Source organism: Phytophthora cinnamomi, assembly GCF_018691715.1.
Source record: "Phytophthora cinnamomi strain GKB4 chromosome Unknown Contig56, whole genome shotgun sequence".
Taxonomy (NCBI): domain Eukaryota; phylum Oomycota; class Peronosporomycetes; order Peronosporales; family Peronosporaceae; genus Phytophthora; species Phytophthora cinnamomi.
The window spans coordinates 758,227-780,676 of record NW_027150989.1 but is presented as its reverse complement, the minus strand read 5'-3'; the positions used below and the strand labels follow the sequence as shown (position 1 = coordinate 780,676).

General features: G+C 52.0%; 6 protein-coding genes across 6 annotated transcripts; 4 read left to right on the top strand and 2 right to left on the bottom strand.

Annotated features, from left to right (window-relative positions):
- Positions 1–264: 264 nt before the first annotated feature.
- Positions 265–1,941, top strand: IUM83_14891 (Homebox domain-containing protein; the record flags this gene model as incomplete). Its single annotated transcript, XM_067939666.1, has 1 exon — positions 265–1,941. One exon carries the CDS (start codon positions 265–267, stop codon positions 1,939–1,941), a length of 1,677 nt encoding a protein of 558 aa, XP_067787884.1.
- Positions 1,942–2,125: 184 nt separating this feature from the next.
- On the bottom strand, positions 2,126–3,703 carry IUM83_14890 (Homebox domain-containing protein; the record flags this gene model as incomplete). Its single annotated transcript, XM_067939665.1, has 2 exons — positions 2,126–3,174; positions 3,262–3,703. 2 exons carry the CDS (start codon positions 3,701–3,703, stop codon positions 2,126–2,128), a joined length of 1,491 nt encoding a protein of 496 aa, XP_067787861.1.
- Positions 3,704–3,914: 211 nt separating this feature from the next.
- Positions 3,915–7,451, top strand: IUM83_14889 (Homebox domain-containing protein; the record flags this gene model as incomplete). The annotated part of the gene is made up of 4 exons (XM_067939664.1): positions 3,915–4,410; positions 4,498–5,514; positions 5,976–6,338; positions 6,415–7,451. 4 exons carry the CDS (start codon positions 3,915–3,917, stop codon positions 7,449–7,451), a joined length of 2,913 nt encoding a protein of 970 aa, XP_067787935.1.
- Positions 7,452–10,430: 2,979 nt separating this feature from the next.
- IUM83_14888 (Homebox domain-containing protein) lies at positions 10,431–12,043 on the top strand (the record flags this gene model as incomplete). The annotated part of the gene is made up of 2 exons (XM_067939663.1): positions 10,431–10,929; positions 11,004–12,043. The coding sequence occupies 2 exons, from the start codon at positions 10,431–10,433 to the stop codon at positions 12,041–12,043; spliced, it is 1,539 nt and encodes a 512-aa protein (XP_067787936.1).
- A 61-nt stretch (positions 12,044–12,104) lies between these two features.
- IUM83_14887 (uncharacterized protein) lies at positions 12,105–12,541 on the bottom strand (the record flags this gene model as incomplete). The annotated part of the gene is made up of 3 exons (XM_067939662.1): positions 12,105–12,344; positions 12,405–12,437; positions 12,503–12,541. 3 exons carry the CDS (start codon positions 12,539–12,541, stop codon positions 12,105–12,107), a joined length of 312 nt encoding a protein of 103 aa, XP_067787937.1.
- Positions 12,542–14,360: 1,819 nt separating this feature from the next.
- On the top strand, positions 14,361–15,371 carry IUM83_14886 (uncharacterized protein; the record flags this gene model as incomplete). The annotated part of the gene is made up of 1 exon (XM_067939661.1): positions 14,361–15,371. The coding sequence occupies one exon, from the start codon at positions 14,361–14,363 to the stop codon at positions 15,369–15,371; it is 1,011 nt and encodes a 336-aa protein (XP_067787938.1).
- Positions 15,372–22,450: the final 7,079 nt, after the last annotated feature.

Genomic DNA, 22,450 nt, shown 5'->3' with positions numbered 1-22,450 from the left:
ATCCCGGTCAACTCCACGGGACACGCGCTTTTCGCTCCATCTTCTGTCACTTCTCTCCCCGTCTTTATCCCTTTCCGCATCGACTCAGACCACTTCCGCTCGTGCTCCCACTATTTTTACGCTCCGTTTTACTCACCGGCCACTTCGCCGCGCAGCGAGATTGGCCAGATGATAGTCGCGGAGCCACAATCCGCTCGACTATCCCGGGCATTCCTGCGTCGGCGTGGGCGAGGACGTCAGTAGCTGCACGTCCCTCTCGGCAGCATGACCGACGGCAGCGCTGCCTCGACTGGGCGCTCCACGAACCTCTGGATCCGCGGCATCCTGGCGCTGCTGCTGGCCACGGGGCTGCTGGCGCTGGCGCTGGAGGCCTCGACGCTCGACTTCCGGCCCAATCTGCGGCGTGTGGCGCACGCCAGCAACACGCAGCAGCTACTGCAGCACCGACGGCCGCGTGCGGGCTCCGGCAGCGGCTACGGCCAGCCGCAGGACGCGACCGTGTCGCTCGAGGAGCTGCTGCAGCTGCAGAACGCGGCCAGGGCCAACGCCAGCGACGAGGTGCAACCCGACGACCTGCTGCACCTGAGCCTGCTGCACGGCGCGTGCATCGCACACAAGGACGCCATCGTCACGTGGGAGTTCGGCGCCCCCGGTCCGCACCAGGTCGACGAGGAGCACAACCTCGCCACGCTCATCCACGAGGACGACCCGGACCTGCTGCAGATGCTCAAGCAGTGCCCCGACGTGGACCTGTTCCTGCCCTCCGGGGTGCGGAACAACGGCTACTGCGAGGACACGATGGCGTACACCAAGTACCTGAGCACGAGGCTGCTGCCGCTGTGGGCGCTGACCAAGGAGATGTACGACCCGGAGCTCGGGCGCACGGTTGACTACTTCGATCTGTGCCCGAACACGGCCATGCTCTTCTTCCAGCACTACTGGGAGGACATCCCTTCGTCGCCGCGGTGGCCCAAGAACAAGAAGATGTACCTGATGCCGAACATCGAGATGTGGGAGCTGGACGAGAACCACTTCTGGCGCGTGGACGTCGTGCTGTGCAAGACCCGCATCTGCGAGGAGCGCGTCAAGCTGTGGTATGAACAGAAGGGCAACCCCCGCGACACCAAGGTGGTTTACACCAAGCACACGTCGTCAGATCAGGCCAGTTACGCCCGACGTGTCTTGGGTGACGAAGTCAAGCCCCAGAACTTCAGCGACGTGAGATTTATTCACACGGTTGGCGGCAGCTACTGGAAAGGTACGAGACAGGTGATCGAGTGCTGGTTGTCGCGACCGAACTTCCCGCCGCTTGATTTGTACATCCACAAGTGGGCGTATGACGGCATGTTCAAGGGCTCGTACGAGAAGCGCATTCCCAAGAGTCAGATTCGACTCACGACCGACGAAGTGGATGCTACCACGTTCACGAAGGCCGTCGCTGAAAGCTCCTACTTCCTGTGTCCCAGTCAGATGGAGGGTTATGGTCACTATATGAACCAGGCGCGAGCTGCAGGCGGCGTTATCATCACCACGGACATGGATCCAATGAAGGAGTTGGTCCCGAGTGATGACATGGGGCTCAGGGTGAAGTCGAGGACCGGTCACGACCGCAACATCTTTTTGGGTGGAAAAAGCAGAAAGCGCAATGGACTGCGCGACGTTCCGGGCATGGTGGCGTATTTCAGCTCCCGAGACTTGTGCAAGACAGTGGAGCACCTTCTCAATGACATCAGCATTGACGAGCGAAAAGAAATGGGTGAGAACGCCCGGCGGCAGTACCACAAGGACACTAAGTTCTTTGAACAAGCGATGCTTGAGTTGCGCGTCCGTGCACGGCGAGACGCCAATGCAATTAGCCCAGGCGACGCCGGGGACGACGAGATGGAGGTGATTTCTAGTGAGTCTCAAAAGCATCTCCTCGACAGGCCTACCACGGGGTGATCGAGATGAAGAATAGAGATTGATAGTTTAAGTAATAGACCAGCACACGCTGAGGTTGACAATCAAGTTCAATCCACGCACGAACATGCACGGACGTTCACTTTGAACGTTAGCATTTTGCAACTAATGCATTGGTACCTGGGTTACATTTCTGCAGGTTGCGACTCAAGAAACTCACTGTTCATTAATTTCTAGTAGAAGTAGTAGCAAATTCGCGCAACTCCCGCATGGAGCGGGCAAAATACTTCGTGTCTTCGTGGTACTGCTGACGTGCTCGGGCACCCATTGCTGCACGCTGCTCGGGCGCCGTCGACGAGATGAAATCTCGGACAGTAGTGCAGAGCCCGCGAGAATTGTATCTGACGAGGAGTCCGTCAGGGTCTTGCAGCCCGTGCTCGCCTCGAAATTTGCCTCCGAGCAGCATTTTCGGGTCGTGTTGGTATCTTGCTGGTACGAGTACACCCATTTCACTCGAGGCAATGAGCTCATTCATGGGGTGGGCATCGGTGGTGATCACGACTCCGCCAGATGCACGTGCCTGATTGATATAGTGACCGTATCCTTCACTCCGACTGGGGCACATGAAGAAGGCCGACTCGGCAGTCAACTTGCTGAAGTCTTGAGGCTCGAGCATGCCGTGTTCAATATGAATGGGGCTGCGAGCGCGATCGAGCTTGCGCTTATAAGACGGCGGGAACAGATAGTTGAACGCGCTGTCGTCGATATAGACGTTCAATTGAGGCAGCCCCGACGCCATGACCCAGCAATCCACGAGCTCTCGCGTGCCTTTCCAAACGCTGGTTCCGGCTGTGTGAATGAATTTGACGTCGGAAAAATCTTTTGGAGCGATGGAGTCACTACCCAGTCGCCGCCTTGCGAACTGCGCTTGGTCCGACGACGTGTGCTTCGTGTAGAAGACTTTGGCGTTGCGCGGGTTGCCGTTCTCCGCGTACCACCTCGTCACGCGGTCGTAGCACACGCGGGTCTTGCACAGCACGGCATCAACTCCCCAATAGTGCGACGGCGTCAGCTCGATCATCTCGATGTTGGGCATCAGGTACAACGGCTTGTCCTTCGGCCAGCGTGGGGACTCCGGTACACCGTCCCAGTAGTGGTTGAAGAAGATCATCGGCGTCTTCGGACACAGGTCGTAGTAGTCGACGTCGCGCCCCAGCTCCGCGTCATAGAACTTGGTCTCCAAAACCCACATCGGCAGCAGCCTCGACTTCAGATCTGCACCATCAAATCAAAACAACCCACCAACCTCAGAAAATCAAACACGCATTCCAGACATATAACTCCGATTCAAGACCCACTCACACTTGGCATACGCGACGGCGTCCTCGCAGTATCCGTTGCCGCGCAGTCCTGTCGGCAGGAAGATGTCGACATCGGGGCAGTGTCTCAACTTTTCCAGCGCTTTTGAGTCGTTCCGGTCGATCAACTCGTACGAATTGTCCGCCGTAGCGTTTTCCCGTTGGTGGCCTCCTTGCGGTGCTCCGAACTGCCAGGACACCACCGCGTCCACGTTCGCGACGCAAGCTTCGTGCAGCAGACTGAGGTGCAGTCGCTCTTCCACTGGGACTTCTCCTTGCGCCTCCATCCACGGCGGTGCAGCTGTCACCGCCATTGCAACTTCTCCACCTCCTCCGTCCACGTCCAACAGCGAGACGGTCTCCAGTACCAACGTCAACACGCTCAAGACCACCAACGCCGCGAGGATCCCGTGCAGCCAGCCTTGTCGTGCGCCTGGATTCTTCATCGATACGCGAGGATCAGAGATGACCCGCCTGAAGGTCCAGCGCTATAGTCTGGCAGTTGAACCTTCACGCACGTGTGACAGGGAGCTACTGGGTCTTGTTCCAACCTTAGCATACAGCCCTACCCCGACCGTTACGGGAGCTGCTCATAACGTGCGTCAGTTGGGCGGGCATGGACCCACTTCCCGTTGCGCGTGCGGTGCACAAGTATCGATGGCCGCCCCCAAGACGCGGCCGCAGCACTGGCTGCAGCGCTTCCTCGTGGGGCTCGTGGCGCTGGGCTTCCTCACGCTCGTGGTGCAGATCTCGTCGCTGCTGGGCGGCACGGGCGACCAGCTCGCGGGCAGCGCGCGACTGCGGCGCGCCATCAGCTTCCGCATCCCGTGGCGACATCGCAGCGGCGACGTGGCGCCCGTGGACGCTCGGCCGGAGCTGGGAGCAGCGGACGAGGTGGCGGAGGAGGACTCGCTGCACTTGAGTCTGCTGCACGAGCGCTGCGTGGCTGACACGGACGCGGTGCTGCCGTGGCAGTTCGGCAGCCCCGGGCAGCAGCTGCCCAACGCCTCGGCCAGCAACGCGGACGTGGTCGTGCACCGCAACGACTCGGACCTGCTGCAGAAGCTCCGGCAGTGCCCCGACGTGGACGTGTTCTTGCCCAACCACTTGCACGGCAATGGCTACTGCGAAGACGCGGTGGCGTACGCCAAGTGTAGGTTGTTCCAGGCTTTTGAAGTATTGACGAGAGTGGTGTTGACGTCTGTGTTGTTGCTGTGCTGTTGTTGTTGTTGTGTTGCAGATTTAAACTCGAGGCTGCTGCCGATCTGGGCGCTGCAGGTCAAGATGTACGACGCGGAGCTGGGGCGCGAGGTGGACTACTTCGACCTGTGCCCCAAAACGCCGATGATCTTCTTTAACCACTACTGGGACGACGTGCCGGCCATGCCGCGCTGGCCCAAGGATAAGCCGATCTACCTCATGCCCAACATCGAGATGATCGAGCTCACGGCCGAGTACTACTGGAAAGTGGACGCCATCCTGTGCAAGACGCAGCTCTGTCTCGACCGAGTGACGAAATGGTACGAGCAGGAGGGGAACCCGCGCAACACCGAGGTTTTCTACACGAAGCACACATCCTCGGACCAGGCGCTGTTCGCTCGCAAGCGACTTGGGGAAGACGCCATCGCGCCGAAGGATTTCTCCAACGTCAAATTCTTGCACACGCCCGGTACCAGCATCTGGAAAGGGACCCGAGCCGTGCTGGATTGTTGGACTTCGACGCCGGACCTGCCACCGCTCGATGTGTACATTGATGAACGCGCGTACAACTACATGATGCCGGCTCCGTACAAGAAGAAGCTGGAGTTCAGTCGCAGCCCCGTAAGCGTCCATTTGGGCATGCTCGAGCGCTCGAACTTCACCAAGCTCACAGCAGAGGCCGCGTTCCTCATGTGTCCAAGCCGGAGCGAAGGTTACGGCCACTACATTAACCAAGCACGTGCGTCTGGGGCCGTTATCGTCACTACGGATGCTGCTCCGATGAACGAGCTCATTACCTCGAGAGAAATGGGCGTGTTGGTCCAGGCCGGACACCAGCAGAACGACAGGTTGCTGCTGGGCGGCAAGTACAAGGGAGAGCACGGGCTGAAGAACGTCAACGGTCTCATTGCCTCGTTTTCGTCTTACCACCTTTGCCAGACCGTCAAAGCGATGATTCAGTCGACAACTCCCGAACAGCGGGAAGCTATGGGGGAGAAGGCTCGCCAGCAGTATCACGAAGACACCAAGTTCTTTGCTGATGCGATGCAAGAGTTACGTGAGTTTGCAAGGAGCGCAGGAGGGAGATAAGTTGGACTTTATGAAGCATAATAATAATAAGCGCATTAATCGCGTTCGCTGTGGTTATGAATTGAATGTACCAAAGGTGATGAAGATATCTAACCTAAGACTGACTTTATGTGTTGAATAGAGCGAGGCACGGTTGTAGATTCATTGTTTGGCACCGGAACGAATGGATGAACGCATGTGGCTTGCCTGCACATGGATCACTATCCCGTCGGTACCAAACATGTGCTTGTGCCGATAGCCAGTGGCGCGGTTGGCGCCATGAATTGTACGAGAAGCTGTCCGAGGATTTGAAGTCGGCATCTCCACGTGGAGTGGCTTTAGTTTATCTTGCTGTCGTTTTCGTCGCCATGGACAAGTCGAGCGCAGTGCAGACTTCACGCGGCCGCCGGAGTTGGCTGTGTCTCCTGCTGGTGCCTCTCCTGGCTGTAGGTGCCCTCACGCTTCTGGTGGAGACGTCGACGCTCGGGGTGTCTCGAGTGCATCCGCTGACGTGGCTCGGTCGCTTTAACAAAGTTTTGTCGCCTGGCGAAGCTGTGCCCGATGAAGACCTGCTGCACCTGAGTCTGCTGCATGAAGTTTGCATGACGGACGTCAATGCATCGCTGCCGTGGCAGTTCGGTTCGCCAGGGAACCAAGTTGTCGGTGGGACAGCAAACAACTCCAACGCTCTGGTGCACCAAAAGGACACGGACCTGCTGCAAAAGCTGCGTAAATGCCCAGACGTTGACGTGTTCTTGCCGCATAATGTGCGTACTAACGGATATTGCGAGGACGCGGTTGCCTACGTAAAATGTAAGTTTTCGTTATGTGGTTACGGCACTGTGCACGGTGCAAACTGATGAGCATGTTTTGTGGTTACTTGTGCCAGACTTGAAGTCTCGATTACTGCCAGAATGGGTCCTCGACGTCAAGCTCTTCGATCCCGACCTCAAACGAGACGTGGATTACTTCGACTTGTGCCCCAAGACGCCGATGCTCTTCCTCGATCACAACTGGGGTGGACTCACGAAGTCGTTGCGCTGGCCGAGGGACAAACCCGTGTACATGATGCCCAATATCGAGATCGTTGAGGTCACCCCCGTGCACTTTTGGCGTGTTGATGCGGTACTGTGCAAGACAAACGAATGCTATGATCGAGTGACGCGGTGGTACAAGCAGGAAGGCAACCCTCGCAACGCGAAGGTATTTTACACGAGACACACCTCGTCGGATCTGGCGTTATTCGCTCGCAAGCGTCTGGGTGAATATGGCGTGGCGTCTAAGGATTTCTCCGATGTCAAGTTCCTCCACACCGCTGGTACCAGCTCCTCGAAAGGCACAAGAGAGGTGGTGGAATGCTGGACGTATACTCCGGGCCTGCCTCGACTTGATGTCTATATCGAACGCAAACCCTTCTATCGCTTGTTCCCGGCCTCGTACAAGGTGAAGATTGCTCGCAGCCTCAGTCCGATTAACATTCATTTGGGCACGATGAACCGCTTGAATTTCAGCAAATTGACCGCCGAGGCCGCGTTTGTCATCAATCCAAGCTACAGTGAAGGCTATGGCCACATCATCAATCAGGCGCGCGCTTCGGGGGCAGTTGTGCTTACGACCGATGTGCCTCCGATGAACGAGTTGGTCATCGCGAACGAGACGGGCATTTTGATCTCAGTAAATCGTGAGATGCACCCAATGGTCATGCTCGGCGGCAAGTACAAAGGAGACCACGGCTTGGAAGGCGTTGAGGGGATGGTGGCCTCCTTCGAAAGCTCCCGCGTTTGCTCAGCGGTTAAGCAATTGATCCAATCGACTACACCGGGGGATCGAGCCGACATGGGCTTCAACGCCCGTCGCCAGTACCACGCAGATACCAAGTACTTTGCCAACGCAATGGAGGAGCTACGAAAGTTTGCTAAGAGATAACATGCTGTCGATACTACAAAAAGGTTCACTTTCTGGCTTGGCTTTACATTGAGATTCAAGAAGTTGTGACGTTCGGGTGTTGCATGATGCAACTTGCATCACCATCAGGGATGAATCGCAAAACGTAAGCGTTTGACACTCGCACCCTATCAATCGCACTCGGGCGTCATTCGCTCAACTGCCATGACAAAGTTGAGTCAGTTGCAGACACCACGATCTAGAGAACTCCACTTGCATCGCATTCTTGCGCTTGTGTTGACCTTGTGTGTCTTCACGTTGGTGCTTGAAACGTTTTCTCTTCTCGACACCGCGCAAGACGGTGGATCGCTATTGCAGCGGGCCATAACCACTGGAATCACTTGGCACCAGCTGCAGTACGTTCCTGGAACCAGTAATCCCAACGAAGTATCGAGCGAAGACCTTTTGCATCTGAGCTTGCTACACGAGAATTGCGTATCGAACGCCAACGCAACGCTGCCGTGGGTGTTTGGGTCTCCAGGGTATCAACTAGCAAACGGAACTGCGAGCAATCCAGAAGCTGTGATACACCAAGATGATACTGATTTGCTGCAGAAGCTTCGACAGTGCCCCGACGTGGACATTTTCCTGCCAGCGGGCCTGCATGGAAATGGATACTGCGAAGACGCGGTGGCGTACGCTAAATGTATGTAGATCTTGAATTTGAGGAGGAATCGGGCATTTGCTAACACTGTTGTTGCATTTGTTGCTCTCTTTACCAGACTTAAAATCTCGGCTACTGCCAGCGTGGGCTCTCGAAGCTAAGCATTTCGATCCAGAACTAGGTCAAGAAGTTGACTATTTCGATCTGTGCCCAAGGACGCCAGTGATATTTTTCAATCATTACTGGGACGGCGTGCCATCATCGCCACGCTGGCCGAAGGACAAGCCGATCTACCTGATGCCTAACATTGAGATGATGGAGCTCACATCTGAGCATTACTGGAACGTGGACGCGGTGCTGTGTAAGACAAACGAATGTTACGACCGAGTAACTAAATGGTACGAACAGGAGGGAAATCCACGCAATGCATCAGTGTTTTACACGAAACATACTTCCTCGGATCAAGCCCAATTTGCTCGGACACGCCTAGGCGAAGATGCGATCGCGCCCAAGAATTTTTCTGACATCAAGTTTATTCACACAGCAGGCACCAGTGCCTGGAAGGGTACGCGTGAGGTTATGCAGTGCTGGATATTTAATGCGGGTCTGCCTCCGCTCGATGTATACATCGACGACAAGCCATTTGATCGCTTGTTCGGACCAAATATTGAGAACTTCGTGAAGCACAGCCGCAGTCCAGTCACCGTTCATGTGGGCTTGCTAGAGCGTTCTGAATTCACTAAATTGACTGCCGAAGCCGCTTTCTTCATATGTCCAAGCTACAGCGAAGGGTACGGCCACTACATTAACCAAGCTCGAGCATCCGGGGCTGTCATTGTTACCACTGACGTGTCCCCAATGAACGAGCTCATAACGAACGAGACCGGTTTGTTGATCCCTGTGAAACGTCAAAAGCACCCTTTTGTGATGCTCGGAGGAGCGTATAGAGGGCAACATGGTCTAAAGGGTGTCGACGGGCTCATGGCAACATTCGAGGGACCTGACATTTGTGAAGCAGTTCGAATATTGATGAACTCTACCACAACAGAAGAACGAGCTGCTATGGGCGCCAAAGTCCGCAAATCGTATCACGAACACACTTTGTTCTTTGCCAACGCAATGAAAGAGCTACGAAAATTCGCCAAGATACAACAACAACGGGCAGGTCCTCCCTGAAACAAATGCTGAGTCTAAAGACACTTAACGAAGTCTACTCCTGGATATTGACAACTGCATCTAAAGCAAACGCCTGTGCTGTTTTCGTCGTGCATCTACAGATTAGAATCGCCGTGAAAATCAGGAAGAGAGATGAAGGAGCTGGGGGGGGGGGGCATTGTGTAACGTAGTGGAAGCTTGGGCTCGTAAAGGGCAAAATGAAAAGTGATATTGTAACTTTTAAAGTCCGTACTCTCTTGTACTCTTGGCCAGCTACTCATTTCATGGCCACTCGTTGTTGAATGCAATTATTGACGGTGCGTCCCGTAAACTTCACCTTGAAGCCCTCCGTAACTTACGGCGTAAGGGGTGCGGGTGCCCCATACATGTACCAGAAGCCGGACGGGCAGGGTGCCCCGTGAACCTCTGTTTGCGACCTCTGCTAGCAAGCCAGGATAATCAAGGCAGCGGCCTTGGAAGAGAAAGAAGCAGATGTGTAGTGTACAATAGGTACAGTGCGACCCCCCCGTTTTCGCGGAGGGTGGACCATAAAAGAAACGAGAGGGTAATAAACTATGCCATGGACATTAAAATGATTTGCTATTTGATACTGTATTTCACTTAATTCGGGCCTTATAAATGAAGCCTGTGCGGCACCAGCAGTTGCGAATAGCTCATCGGAGATCTTTTAAAGCCCTCAGAGCAACACTTCATTGCGGAGAAGAGATCCACAGTCTTATACCATGTTGGCGCTAAGACAAAGTTCGTGTTTCTGAGTTAGTGTCAGCGTAGTGTACCAGGAGGGGCGGCGCAACATTTGTACGACACAGAAATGTTTAATGAGAGCAGGGGTATGAAAAGGTCTATGCACCCGAGTTTAAGTCAATCTCGGAGAACGTGTCATCCCTCCCTTGATACAGTGAAAACCTTTGAAAACGGAGATGTGCCCGCCACTTGCGCAATCCAGTCCTATCCCAAAAGCTATCATCCGAGTGCCTCCGAATGTGCGGAGTATTATTTCTAACAGTTTATTAGAGGTCAGCAGCCGCGAAAACGGGAGGTCGCTCTGTATGTCACCATCCCAACCGTTTCTCGGCAAATAATGCACCACGAAAAAAAAGTTTGCACGCTCACGATGCCTCGATGATCAATTTCACTTCCTCTCGATCTCTGGGAGGGGGTACGTGTCTTCTTGATTCGCCATGGACAGCTCGAGAAAGACACACACTCGACAAGCCAGGCTCCAGCGCTTCTTCGTGGCTCTCTTGGTGCTGTGTGGCTTCGCAATTGTGCTGCAGACTACATCGCTGCTCGAAGCTTCGAGGAACCGATTAACCGCCAGTTTCCGCGACATCGACATCGGACTCTCCTGGCGTCGGCGCAATGACGGCGATACGAACGAGTTTCCAGAGCCTTCAGCTGATGCTGGCGATACGAGTGAAGTGTCGGACGAAGACTCGCTGCACTTGAGTTTGCTGCACGAACATTGCGTCTCGGACGCCAGTGCGACGCTGCCGTGGCAATTCGGCAGCCCAGGGCATCAATTGGCCAACGGGACAGCCAGCAACCCGGAGGTTGTCATGCACCGCGACGACAAAGACCTACTGCAGAAGCTTCGGCAGTGTCCTGAAGTGGATATTTTCCTGCCGTCGGATTTACATGGCAATGGCTACTGCGAAGACGCAGTAGCGTACGCGAAGTGTGAGTTCACATTGTGCACAGGAATGGAAGTGGCGTAATTATACTGACAAGGTGTGCGTTGATTGTTTTGACAGACTTGAAATCTCGGTTACTGCCTGACTGGGCTCTCAGCGTCAAGCACTTTGACCCGGACCTGGGGCGCGAGGTGGACTACTTCGACTTGTGTCCCAAGACGCCCATGATCTTCTTCAACCATTATTGGCAGGGCGTTCCATCGATGCCTCGCTGGCCCAAGGACAAGCCGGTTTACCTGATGCCCAACATCGAAATGTTCGAGCTGACAGCTGAGCACTATTGGAGGGTCGATGCGGTGCTTTGCAAGACGACAGAATGCTTCGATCGCGTGACGAAATGGTACGAGCAGGAGGGGAACCCGCGCAATGCGTCAGTGTTTTACACGAAACACACGTCTTCAGATCAAGCTCAATTTGCTCGCAAGCGTCTAGGCGAAGATGCGATCGCGCCCAAGAATTTCTCAGACATCAAATTCATTCACACCGCTGGAACTAGCACAGGCAAAGGCACACAGGGATTACTGCAGTGCTGGGCGCTTGTGCCTGGCATGCCGCCTCTCGATGTGTACATTGACAACAAGGTATTCGATCGCTTGTTCGGGGCGGATTTCAAGAAGCTCATCGAGGTCAGTCGCAGTCCTCTCAAAATGCACTTGGGCATGGTAGAACGCTCTGCGTTTACTAAGCTGACTGCAGAGGCTGCATTCTTCATGTGCCCGAGTACCAGGGAAGGGTACGGCCACTATATCAACCAGGCACGGGCCTCTGGGGCTCTAGTTGTCGTTACTGACATGTCCCCCATGAGCGAGCTCATTACGAAAGAGACTGGCGTATTGATCCCAGTGACGTATCGAAAGCACACGAAGATGCTTTTAGGTGGGGCTTACAGTGGCAAACATGGCTTGAAGGACGTCGAAGGGCTTATTGCATCATTCAAGGGGCCCGACGTTTGCAAGGCGGTATTAGAAATGGTGAAGTCAACGACGACTGAGCAGCGAGCTGCCATGGCTGCCGGTGCTCGTCGAGCATACCACCAAGATACCAAATACTTTGCCAAGGCTATGCAAGAGCTACGAGAGTTTGCAAGACGTGGCAACTAGTTTTCTGTGAGCGACACATACGTCTGCTGTGTATGATTAATCACTGCGTGACCCGTGTAGATCAGTTGCTTTGGTCTACTTCTTCCTCGGCGAATGTGTGCGCTCGGAGAATAGAGGAGGCTTGTATCTGGTATGCGTCCCCCTGCTCCTCTCGACCTCGCCATTTCATGAGCTGTCCGAGCTGCATCAGAGATTTGGCTTCCAACTTCCAGTCGCAGGTCTCCTTTGCAAAAACGAGCTTCTTCTGCAGCTTGTCTTCCTCGACTACCGTGTCGACCGGCGGTATATCGTGTTGGAGATACTACACAGCAAGACTTGAGAAACCTTGGAGTACAAAGCAAGCCACAAATTACCAACTCACCCTTGTGCGCTCCGTGATGTACACGTAGCGATTCTGGTAGGTAAGCCATCCTAAGTCAGTTAAACTCCCGCTTCCTGCGTTGTGAAGCATCAACGTACATCTTTGCCCTTCTTCTTCTTGACCACAGGCGGGGCCATTGCTCAACTTGCTGCGAGCTCAGAGAAAATGTCGCCGACGGAAATAGTGCCGAAACACCATCATTCAATGACATGACATGGTACCGTTGCACTGATAGATGGCTTTTACGTTGAGACAAGACCGGTAGCTTTCATCCTTTAGACAAACACTCGCGAACGAACGAAATCTCGAGGCATGACACCTCGTTCAAGCACTCGAAGCACTCGTATTCGATGTCTGCAAACGCATTAGGGTCGACGTGGCTTGGGTATTGAGCACAGGTCACCTTTGAGTCTGCTTGGTGCAGAGGTCTCGTCTCAACGAGACCTCAATGCAAAGATGGGCTAAAGTGTTGGACGATTTACTTGTCTCGCGCTCATGTCTCCCGGATCCGTTGAGGCTCCACCTGTAGCATCGCAATGCTGTGCTCAGTCTCAAATTCACCCGTTCCAGTCAATGTAGAAAGTATCGCACATCATGGTTCAGCTCAAGCTTCCAAGCGCAAGCTCCCGCCAGCACAAGGTCGCGCCACGGACTGCACAAGTTGCTGCCGTGCGCCCGAACTGGGATCCGATCACTTCACTGAGCAAGATCGACCATGTAGAGATCAACGACGTCCAAGTTCAAGGCGACGTGGTGTTCTACAAGGTTGAAGTGTACCTCAAGCACCGGGTTAATCACTTCCCGGCAAAAGTGAAAACAGAGAGCAGCCCCGAGGAGGTGCCTGACTACGCAGTGAAGCGCCGCTTCAGCGACTTTGACATGCTCCGTCGACACGTAGGGCAGCACGCTCGGCGTGAGATCATGGGGGCGTGCGCGTACTGCGACCGTTTCCGAATGTTCATGCTGCATTGCTACAAGCAGCCGAAAGCAATCGTGAAACTCTGTGCTGGAGTGGAAGCGCGAAAGAAACTGCTTGCAAGGTTTATCAATCGGGTCGTCGAGTTGGCTGTTGCGGATGAGAGGGGGGCAGTGGGAATTCCGCGTGTGAGCCGGTGTCCAGGGGTCCGTGCGATACCGATTCTCGTTGACCAGTTCATGCGTCATCGGTATGTAGTGTGATTTGAGTTTGAGGGCATCGTTAGCCAGCAAACTCCACCAATTAATGTGTGTGTAAATATCACTGCAATTGGATCCATCGTTCTCGTCGCTGTCTTCATTGGTGGTGCGAATAACTCTGAAAACGGTTCTGCTGTTCCAGAACGAGCGGATTTAGTAGCGTCTTGCAAGTGAGGCCATGACAATGACAACAGGCTCCTTTTGAAACCGAGTGCGTCCTTTTGAAACCGAGGACTCGACGGGTCTTGAGACCTGGTATCACTACGTCACAGTTATCCCATGCAGCAAGAAGTTGTGCGCTGAGAAGCACGTGAGGTGGACATCCTCAGGCTGTGGAAAGTAAGAAGTTGTGCGTTTGACCTCAGGTAGACGAGCTGGACTACAGCCCAAATGTTTAGCTCGCGCAATGGCCTTAAGAGCCTCTCAGTGAGAGGTGGGTCGACCTCGATTGCAATGAAGTAAATACGTGCGATTGGTATCACCATACTTTACCGTTATCCTATCGATTTGCGGTACTGGAATGTCGGAACGGGAGAGTTTGGCGCGCCGATGGCCATCAGTGACGTTCATACGACGGACTCTTATGCACGCACGTCTTCAGCGTCTTCAGCAATGACATCCCAGCCGTCGGAGCCAGACCGCACGGAACCCATAACCGCATAGGTACGCCTGTCGACAAATTTGAGGCGGGTCCAGACTGCTCCTGAATGTATTTTTCTGTTCGCATTTGCAAATTAACCGGCGCGACTGACAGTTCCCAGTATGAGTCGAAGCGCCGCTATGTGTGAACTGGAAGACGCTCGGCCTGGCGGAGCACCCAAGAGTATCGGCCGACGACGCAAGTACCTGTGCACACTGCTCACCTTCATCCCCGCGCTCGCGCTGGTGCTGATCGGACTCGTCGTCTTCGACATCATATTGGAGACCGACCTCGTCGCGCGCTCGCCGGCGTCGATTCTGCTCAACTACCGGGGGGTCTGTGCGCCCAAGACCGTCAACGCCAGCACTGTCGAGTACCATTCCGACCACAGATACTACACCGAGCTGAAGAGTATGGACCGGATTCCGGGGCCTGTTTTCAACGACTACCTCACCGGCCTCTGCAGTGAGTGGGGCCGCAGCTTGAAGAAGTACAGCTATTGCTTGCCGATCTCGGGTCGGAAGGACACGCCGTTCTGTGAGTCTCCAGACCGCTTGGACCTGCTCAACCTCCACTCCTCTAAATCGGGTGGACCCGGAAGCTCCAAGTCCATTTGCTACGCCAGTGTGCTGCACATGCTGATGGTCGAGGTCTACGAGGAGCTCCAAGCCACAGGAAACACCCCGTTCCTCGCGTTCGGCTCGCTGCTAGGCGCCGTGCGGAACCAGTCGATGATCCCGTTCACGGAAGACGCCGATATTGGATACGTTGGCGACTTGCAGGAAAAGGACGCGTTGAAGGACGCGCTCTTGAAGAAGGGCTATCACATGTTCCACATGACTATTTGGCGAGTGTGCGTCGCGCCGACACATCCGTTGGCAGGGTATCTATACGACCCGACCTTGCCGGTCCCGCAGAAGTACACAGTCCCGTACTTGGACCTGTACACGATGGGGCAGACTGAGAATGGCGACTGGAGTTTGCAATTCTTGAAAGGGAATCAAGATGGCGTCCTTCCTGATCGCAAGGTGAAGCCCTTTTCACAAGTGAATATTAACGGGATGCAATTCGACACAGTGCAAGATCCAAAGTTCTTTTTAAAGAAGGCATATGGGTCGGACTACATGACCCCAAAGCCGCGCGAAGAGTAGCTGACAATAGAGATTTCTCAGTATATTCATGCAAAGGAGCTGCAATAATGTATCTAATGTGGTTGCACGATTCACAAATATTGGGGGTGTTGCTTGACACATTATCAACTCAGGTGAATGGATTATTCTCGATTCCACTGCAGGAGTCCGAGGGCCAGGAGTATTTTAGCCCTAATTATCCAGGATATATTTTCATAAGGGAAATGGCCAATCTCGGGCCGATTTATCGGCACGCCAACTTTTTCGCATGTAACTTTTGATCTATGCAAAAGTAAAACACAGCAATAGTATCAGTGAAAAGCTGATGATCTTGCCAATTTGCTAGACGATTTCATAGCTTGTAGCCTTCCAAAACCCCTACGAAGCAAATATACAAACCATGCTTCGCCCGGAACAGCTCTGGATTTTAATTTGCGGACCGCACAGCATGCAACAATAGGTAGATCTTGCTGTAGTACGCTGTCATCTCTTCTTTAATAACAGGGAATAGGTAGTTTAGCTGTTGCTTCCACTGCCCTGCTGCCCTTATCGAATCTGGTACCGTAGTAGGAAATATAGCAGAACTGCATTGCGATACTAAATGGGACGTTCGCCTTCACTTTTTACCAGTCACACTCCGAGAGAGGACTGCTTGAAATGACAGTCTTACTAGATAAGACTGGACATGCATATGGGTCAGTACAAGGAACTATGTCAATAGCACAGACGTGTTGGCTCGCGCGGACCGTACGATGAACCAAAATTGTCCGGGTTACAGTACTCATCAGATAATTTTATTCTACACCCAAAGCGTTGCACTTTCGAAGCCTGAGCCGCACGTTTTGATCGAGAAATATTGGCAACCCATGAATCTTGAGAGGTTGACCTCAAGTCACCTATGTCGGCCTTGAAGTTAAGTGACATCACTGTACCTCAATGACAAAACAAAACAAAAACAAAACAAGTCACCTATGTTGCAAAGTTTCGTGCTACCAAAAGCAGTCAAGGTTTAGTTCAATCCACTCATTTTTACTTGATCATGACATACATCTTCTTATTTTTCATTTTACTTTCCGCAGATAATGCCGTTCACGCTCAGGGTGCATTCTGGTTCACATTAATCAAGTGTCTCAATCCTCCTCCGTACCGGCGGCTACAACTGTGTTATATTTTTTTCCGTTTTAGTGGAATATAATGTACTATCCATTTACAGAGCTACAGCTATAGTTTACCTGACACTCCCAGATTGAAACTCATGTTTAACTTACCTACGTTGGAGATCGCTACTCCCAAGTTCACAAATAAAACATCCACAGCCTCAACGACGAAAGTGTCGCTTCCCGTGGCCGCCGTCTTACCACGTGTTCTCTGTTCGAGTAATGGACCTCACAGCTGACTTAGGAAGAAGAGGGCAGTATGTCATCGACATGCGCGAATGTAGGAGCTTGAGTGGACAGTAGGAAAGAACATCTGTATCGGAAGCTTCATAAAAGCAGAAGAGTGGCTGTGACAATCAGCATTCTCCAACTGCATGTGGCTTGAGAAGAGAAGAATCTAACGGATATCGCTTGAGTAGACAGACAAATCATTTGTCACAGGTATTATCGTTCTATAGAGGCAATACAAAAGGGTAGGTATCATATTTTAATCTCAACTGATGGGTCAACTTAGAAGCATAATTTGTAAAACGAACAGGCTATTAAGTATAACAGGCATTAAACACGGACAGATCTTCAACATAAAAAATCATAGTCAACAGGGTATACGATAATCCAATAATGGCACGTGTTATTCGCCTATGGATGAATAATATACAACAACATATTATGTTGTTGTATTGGATCATACTTAAAATTTGTATGGTTGATTCTGGCCAATTAAAAGAGAGTTGGGTGTTTTACCCAATCACGGTTGTTATAATCTTTAAAATTAACCAATAATATCGTGTAGGGGTAGGTGAGTCATCTAAACCAGTCGATCGGACGCATCAAGTCCGATAAAAGCGTAAACTATATGTATGTATATTCAATTACCAAGTGTCAGACGTATCACTTTCATAATATGTGTCGGATAAAGAGAAATATTATTTCTCTTTATCCGACCATTGCCATGGGATTGGAGGAGCTACAGCAATACAGTACGTGCTAAGGCAACAGAGTTCTGAAAGGTAACCAAGTTGATGAGTAATATGTAAGGAAATGTATTGAGGCAGATGAGAGCGGTAAGAATTTTGTGCGTGTCATGGATAAATTTGGTATGCATCTTGCAGTTAGTGAGGGTAAGTAGGGTAAAGTGTTATCTCAAAACACTGCCATGCAGTACTATCGTCAAGCCAAACTTTGGCTTCTGGACCAATTTTCTCAGTACCGAGCGTCGCTAGAATTGCGCCTGCTCAAAATGGGGAAAACCCTTGAAATTTTTGTCTCAAAAGAGATGGGGGGTATCGAATGCTCCACCATGCACGAAAGCAGACTTGAAAAAAATGATAGTATTTGTATACTAATGCATGTTCTGAAAGTGACTACCAAGACGCTGCTCTCCTCTGTCTCTTGTGGTACTTGTTTGGGCGGGCGTCGGACCTCTCGGTCATCCGGAAACGGAACCTCTCCATCGATACTGCTGGCGTCTTCTTCCTCCGCTTGGTCCGCGTCAAGACGTCGAAGGAGCAAGGGGTGTCGCTCTTCCTAGACGCCGACTTTGTCACGTCCCCATGCTCGCTGTCGTCCAAGCCACACCGTGCCCCACTCTCATCGACAACCTCCCAGAGCAATCTCAGCAGACTGCCGTCACGCTGCCACCAGATGTGCCGCTTGTGGAGTTTATCAATGCCGGATGCCACCGACCTTGTTGCCATAGCCGCGGCACCTCGGGTTGACACAACGCCGACGATTTACGCGCACGTCAACCGGGTTCTTGACCGTGCCGCTCCCGCCGCTGGTGTTACTGCCGCCCTCACATCGCACTTCTTCCGTCGCGGCGGCGCCCAGCACGCCAACGGCTGCAGAAGATGATTGCGCGCTGGATTTTCGACCGCGGTGCTTGGAACCTGACTACAATGAACAAGGGATTAAATTACATATTCAACACTAGCAGGGAGGGCCGCAAGATCGCCAAGGTTCACAGTGGATACAAACCCAGGGCCGGTGTCCCGCTTCAAGACCTGTCCTGCTTCGATACCCAGACGCTCGAGTCGATTGAAGGTGTCCAATGCATACTGTTCGCCGCCTGCCATCAGCTGGAAGCGGAGAAATTCAACATCAACCAGAACGTCCTCGACGTGCTACCGCGTGTGTCCTCCAACGCTGAAGAACTTGAACCCCGAGAGCCCTGTCGTCAAGCGCATCGAGGTCTGTATCATGCATGTCGGCTGCTCGCTGGCTGATCTCCTCGCTTGGTCCACGCATCTCGCCAAAGCTCCTGTTCCCAGTACGTTACTGGTACTATGTACCACGTACGCGAGGGAGTGACACACGTCGCCCTTAATGTAAAGGGCACACTTCGGTTGTACCCCGTTACATGCAGTGAGCGCAACAAGAGAGAGCGCTGTCAGAAGCTGATAATATTGAGTCTTTAAACACCCAAAATAGAGTAGTGGATGACGAGTAGTCTAGATCCAAGTGAGCGAGTCCGTACCTAAATGATAGTTTCATGTGGCTATTTTATGGGATTCGTCGGGTCAGACGAAAATATGTGAACGTATCTTCCCCCCCCCCTCCCCACGAATTGGAAGGTTTTCCGCGCGTTATTGGCTAAAACCGCTGGGATATTCGTGTTCAGCGCCAAAATTTACCTCTTGAAAAGGAATAATAAAAATCGAACTTAAGAGTTATAAAAATCAACGTTTTGAACGGTCATAGGCTATGACTCATAGCTTGGTGGGGACTTGAGTGTCACTGTAACAAGGGTGCCAAACGAAAGTTTGCAACGGGGTCTTTCGAATGCACTACCAACTCAAAAAATAGGTTTTATGACTTGGTATCTTTTCATTTTGTGTTGCTACAGATCTGCTATTGGATCAAACAAACTTACTCAATGAGTGATCAAGCAGCTCATTGAGGTGAACGTACGTGTATTTATTTCTTCCGTGTAGATCTTGATTTCACGAAGCTACCTGATCGTTACAATTTCCCCTCGTTTACCTCGTCTGATTCGTCATTGGTGTTGGTTGCAGAGCTCATAATGGGTCCCGAACGTCGGGTACCCGCCGAAAGCTTTACGGATGGGTACGGGTATCCAATTGACCTTGAGGGCGGGCAGGGTGACCCGGTAGGTGCAGGACAGGTATAGATCCGAACATGGTTGCCAAGCATTGCAGTGGTTTCCGGTTAGGACATGATGGTTACATTTAGGCTGAGACCCAAACTTGCAGCCTTTTGAAGGGTCAGTTCTCGATCTACATATTTTCTTTCTCATAATATACTCTATTGCGACTATTCGCTTTGCTGGCTATATTCATTAAATTATTATTTAAACTTCGGGTACGGGTACCCGAACTTCACGGAGGTTACTGGGCGGGTGCGGGTGCCCGATACCAGATCGGCACACCAGTCGGATGGGTAGGGCGACCCGTGAACCTCTGTTTGTGACCTCTTGTTGGTTGACAGCTCGATTGCTGCACGTTCCTCGTCCTCAGAGTCGTCAGCAATGTTATCAGGATTCTCAACTACTGGATCCGTTCTCGTGGTAGGCGGTGCGCGTTCCTACGAGGGACGTCAGTAAGACTGTACATACTGCGCCGATAGTGTCTTAATGACACCTAGGGCGAGGTTTATGAAAGTGGCTGTTAAACCTCTCCAGAGGAATCCGTTCGTTGGATGAGCTTGTTGTTCAGATCGGCACATTCCACACGGTCACGTCATATTATTTCAGCCTCGTCTGCACAAGCCTCGCCACTTAGCTTTCGGGTACGAAATCCTAGGCGCACCGCAGCGCTGGCGGATTTCACGCTTCACCCAATCGATAGCTTGATCGATTAAGCTATGCTCGACGACGGTCACCATATCAACGGTCATAGCGATACAGCATTCCTCCTCAGGAATTAGAAACCTTTTGATAGCGCGTCTGAGCGCCTGCTTTAAGTGAAAGAGACATCCGGTCGCAATAGCATCGGGAATTGCGTCTGAACTGCGTCAACCAAAGCGCTCGCAAAGTCTCACACAATTTCGGCAGGCACTAGTTACCTTCCATCACGAAATGGACCATGTCCCAAACGAAACGCCACCGAGGAGTGCTTACACGAAGTATACAGGTGCAAAGGGCCCTAAAGCCCTGAAGTATACCATAATACCCGTTGATCCGCCCGACGACGTACAAAATGAGCGCTGAGTTCCTGGTTAAGGTCATATACGCTAATCATTTTTTAAATAGATGCCGGTTTTGCAATGATCGGGTGTGAGATCTGAAAATGTACGGTAGGCCACGTGGAGCGTTGGTCTCCGTCGGGCTTGTATGAAGTAAAGCTTATTCTTATCTTGACATCCTGCATGTCTCCAGCATTTTAATGGATCTCGGTGTTCGCTGCAGCGGGGTTTTCTTCTCCATCATTTGCATCTGGTCGCTCGATTAAACCACGTTTTCTGAAGCCGGCTGAAATTGTAGATGTGTGCGTGTCAGTCCACGTTTCGTGAATCCAACTGCATAACAGCGTTCGATCAGGAGCTTTGAGCTTGAAGGAAATTCCTGGTTGCCGTGCCCATCGCTGTTCTCTCAAATGTGGAATCCACAGACTTCGTAAGCGTACTTGCGTGGACCATTCCAGGTCGCATTGGCAGGCTGACAAACTGAAGTTGCAATTGGGGACACCTTCACTACCATCACATTGATTTCTTATGCATGGTCGGCGACTTATTTGGTCAAGTGACCTGAGAAGTCGTTGAGTAGCAGCAGGATCGCCTCTGACACGTCCTGACGGGTGCCAAAATGAAACTTCGAAGAGTCAAGTGTTAATCCACTATCCCACCACCCTGTAAAAAAACTTGGGTGCAAGATACTGCGTACCTTTGGTGTTGACGTACACTTGCATTCCCGTCTCTCTTTGCGCAGGAACAATTTGCTTCGTCCACATTGACTCGCTGAAACTGTGGCGCCATGTCTTGTTTTCCTCGCGTCGCTCTGTGTCTGTCGATGAGCTCATCTCGAACACGACGAACGGCGACTATTGGTGCCGATAGAGTATCCGAGAAGCATCAGAGTTGCGCGATCTTTTGGCTTGCCCCCGCATCGCACCCATACAGTTTTGCGTCTAGTCTTAGCTAGTTTTGCTTAGGGAGATTCTGAAAATACACACCTGAGAATAGTATTTTGTCAGCATGAAAATCAAATTGTCCTTGCAGAAGTCAATTTATGAGTCAACGAAGAAAACAACAAACCTGTTTGATCTGCACGTCTCACACTCGAGCAGTTTTGAGGTGGTCCGGAGGTCAGATCTGGCCTTGACACGTCTTGCTGCACAGCAAAAGTTGGTGTCGGGCCTTGAAGTGGTGTTGCCAACATGTGGTATTGCCAACACCACTATGTCTTGAACGGTGAGATGTAGGCTGCTGCAGCGACCTCGTGTGCTAGAAGACGCAACATTGTGGGCGTGACGGGCACATCCTCGTCGGGAAGAATCTGAGCTTGTATTGGAAGATGAGCAGTAACCTCTTTAAATACATTGGTCAGTGTGCACCTTGCCACACGTGGTTACAAATGCTTTATGTGGTGATAGGATGATATGTTGCACTTTTTCGTGTTTAAACATGTGATATTGCTCTTTGTCCAACGAAAACTGAGTATTTCTGCAGAAAAAAGCCAACACTATATCCGCATCATGGGAGCCCAGTGCTATGGGATTTTTGTATCGCATCTATCGTTAAACTGGCTGTGAATTGGTCGATTCTGACTCGATTTTTGGAATCTTCGGGTGAGACGTGTCAGGCGACCCCTTATATCTAAACATCGCCATAGATTTTTGTGATTAAAACGTTCAAACAGCCGGCTACATTCTGGTCCAATGACTAATGACGAGTACAATAGCCGCTGGTAGCTCAGGATAGAAGTGATTGATAGGCTTCTCGATATCGCTGTAGGCAACAAAAACGGTCTAAGACCTTTATTTTGTG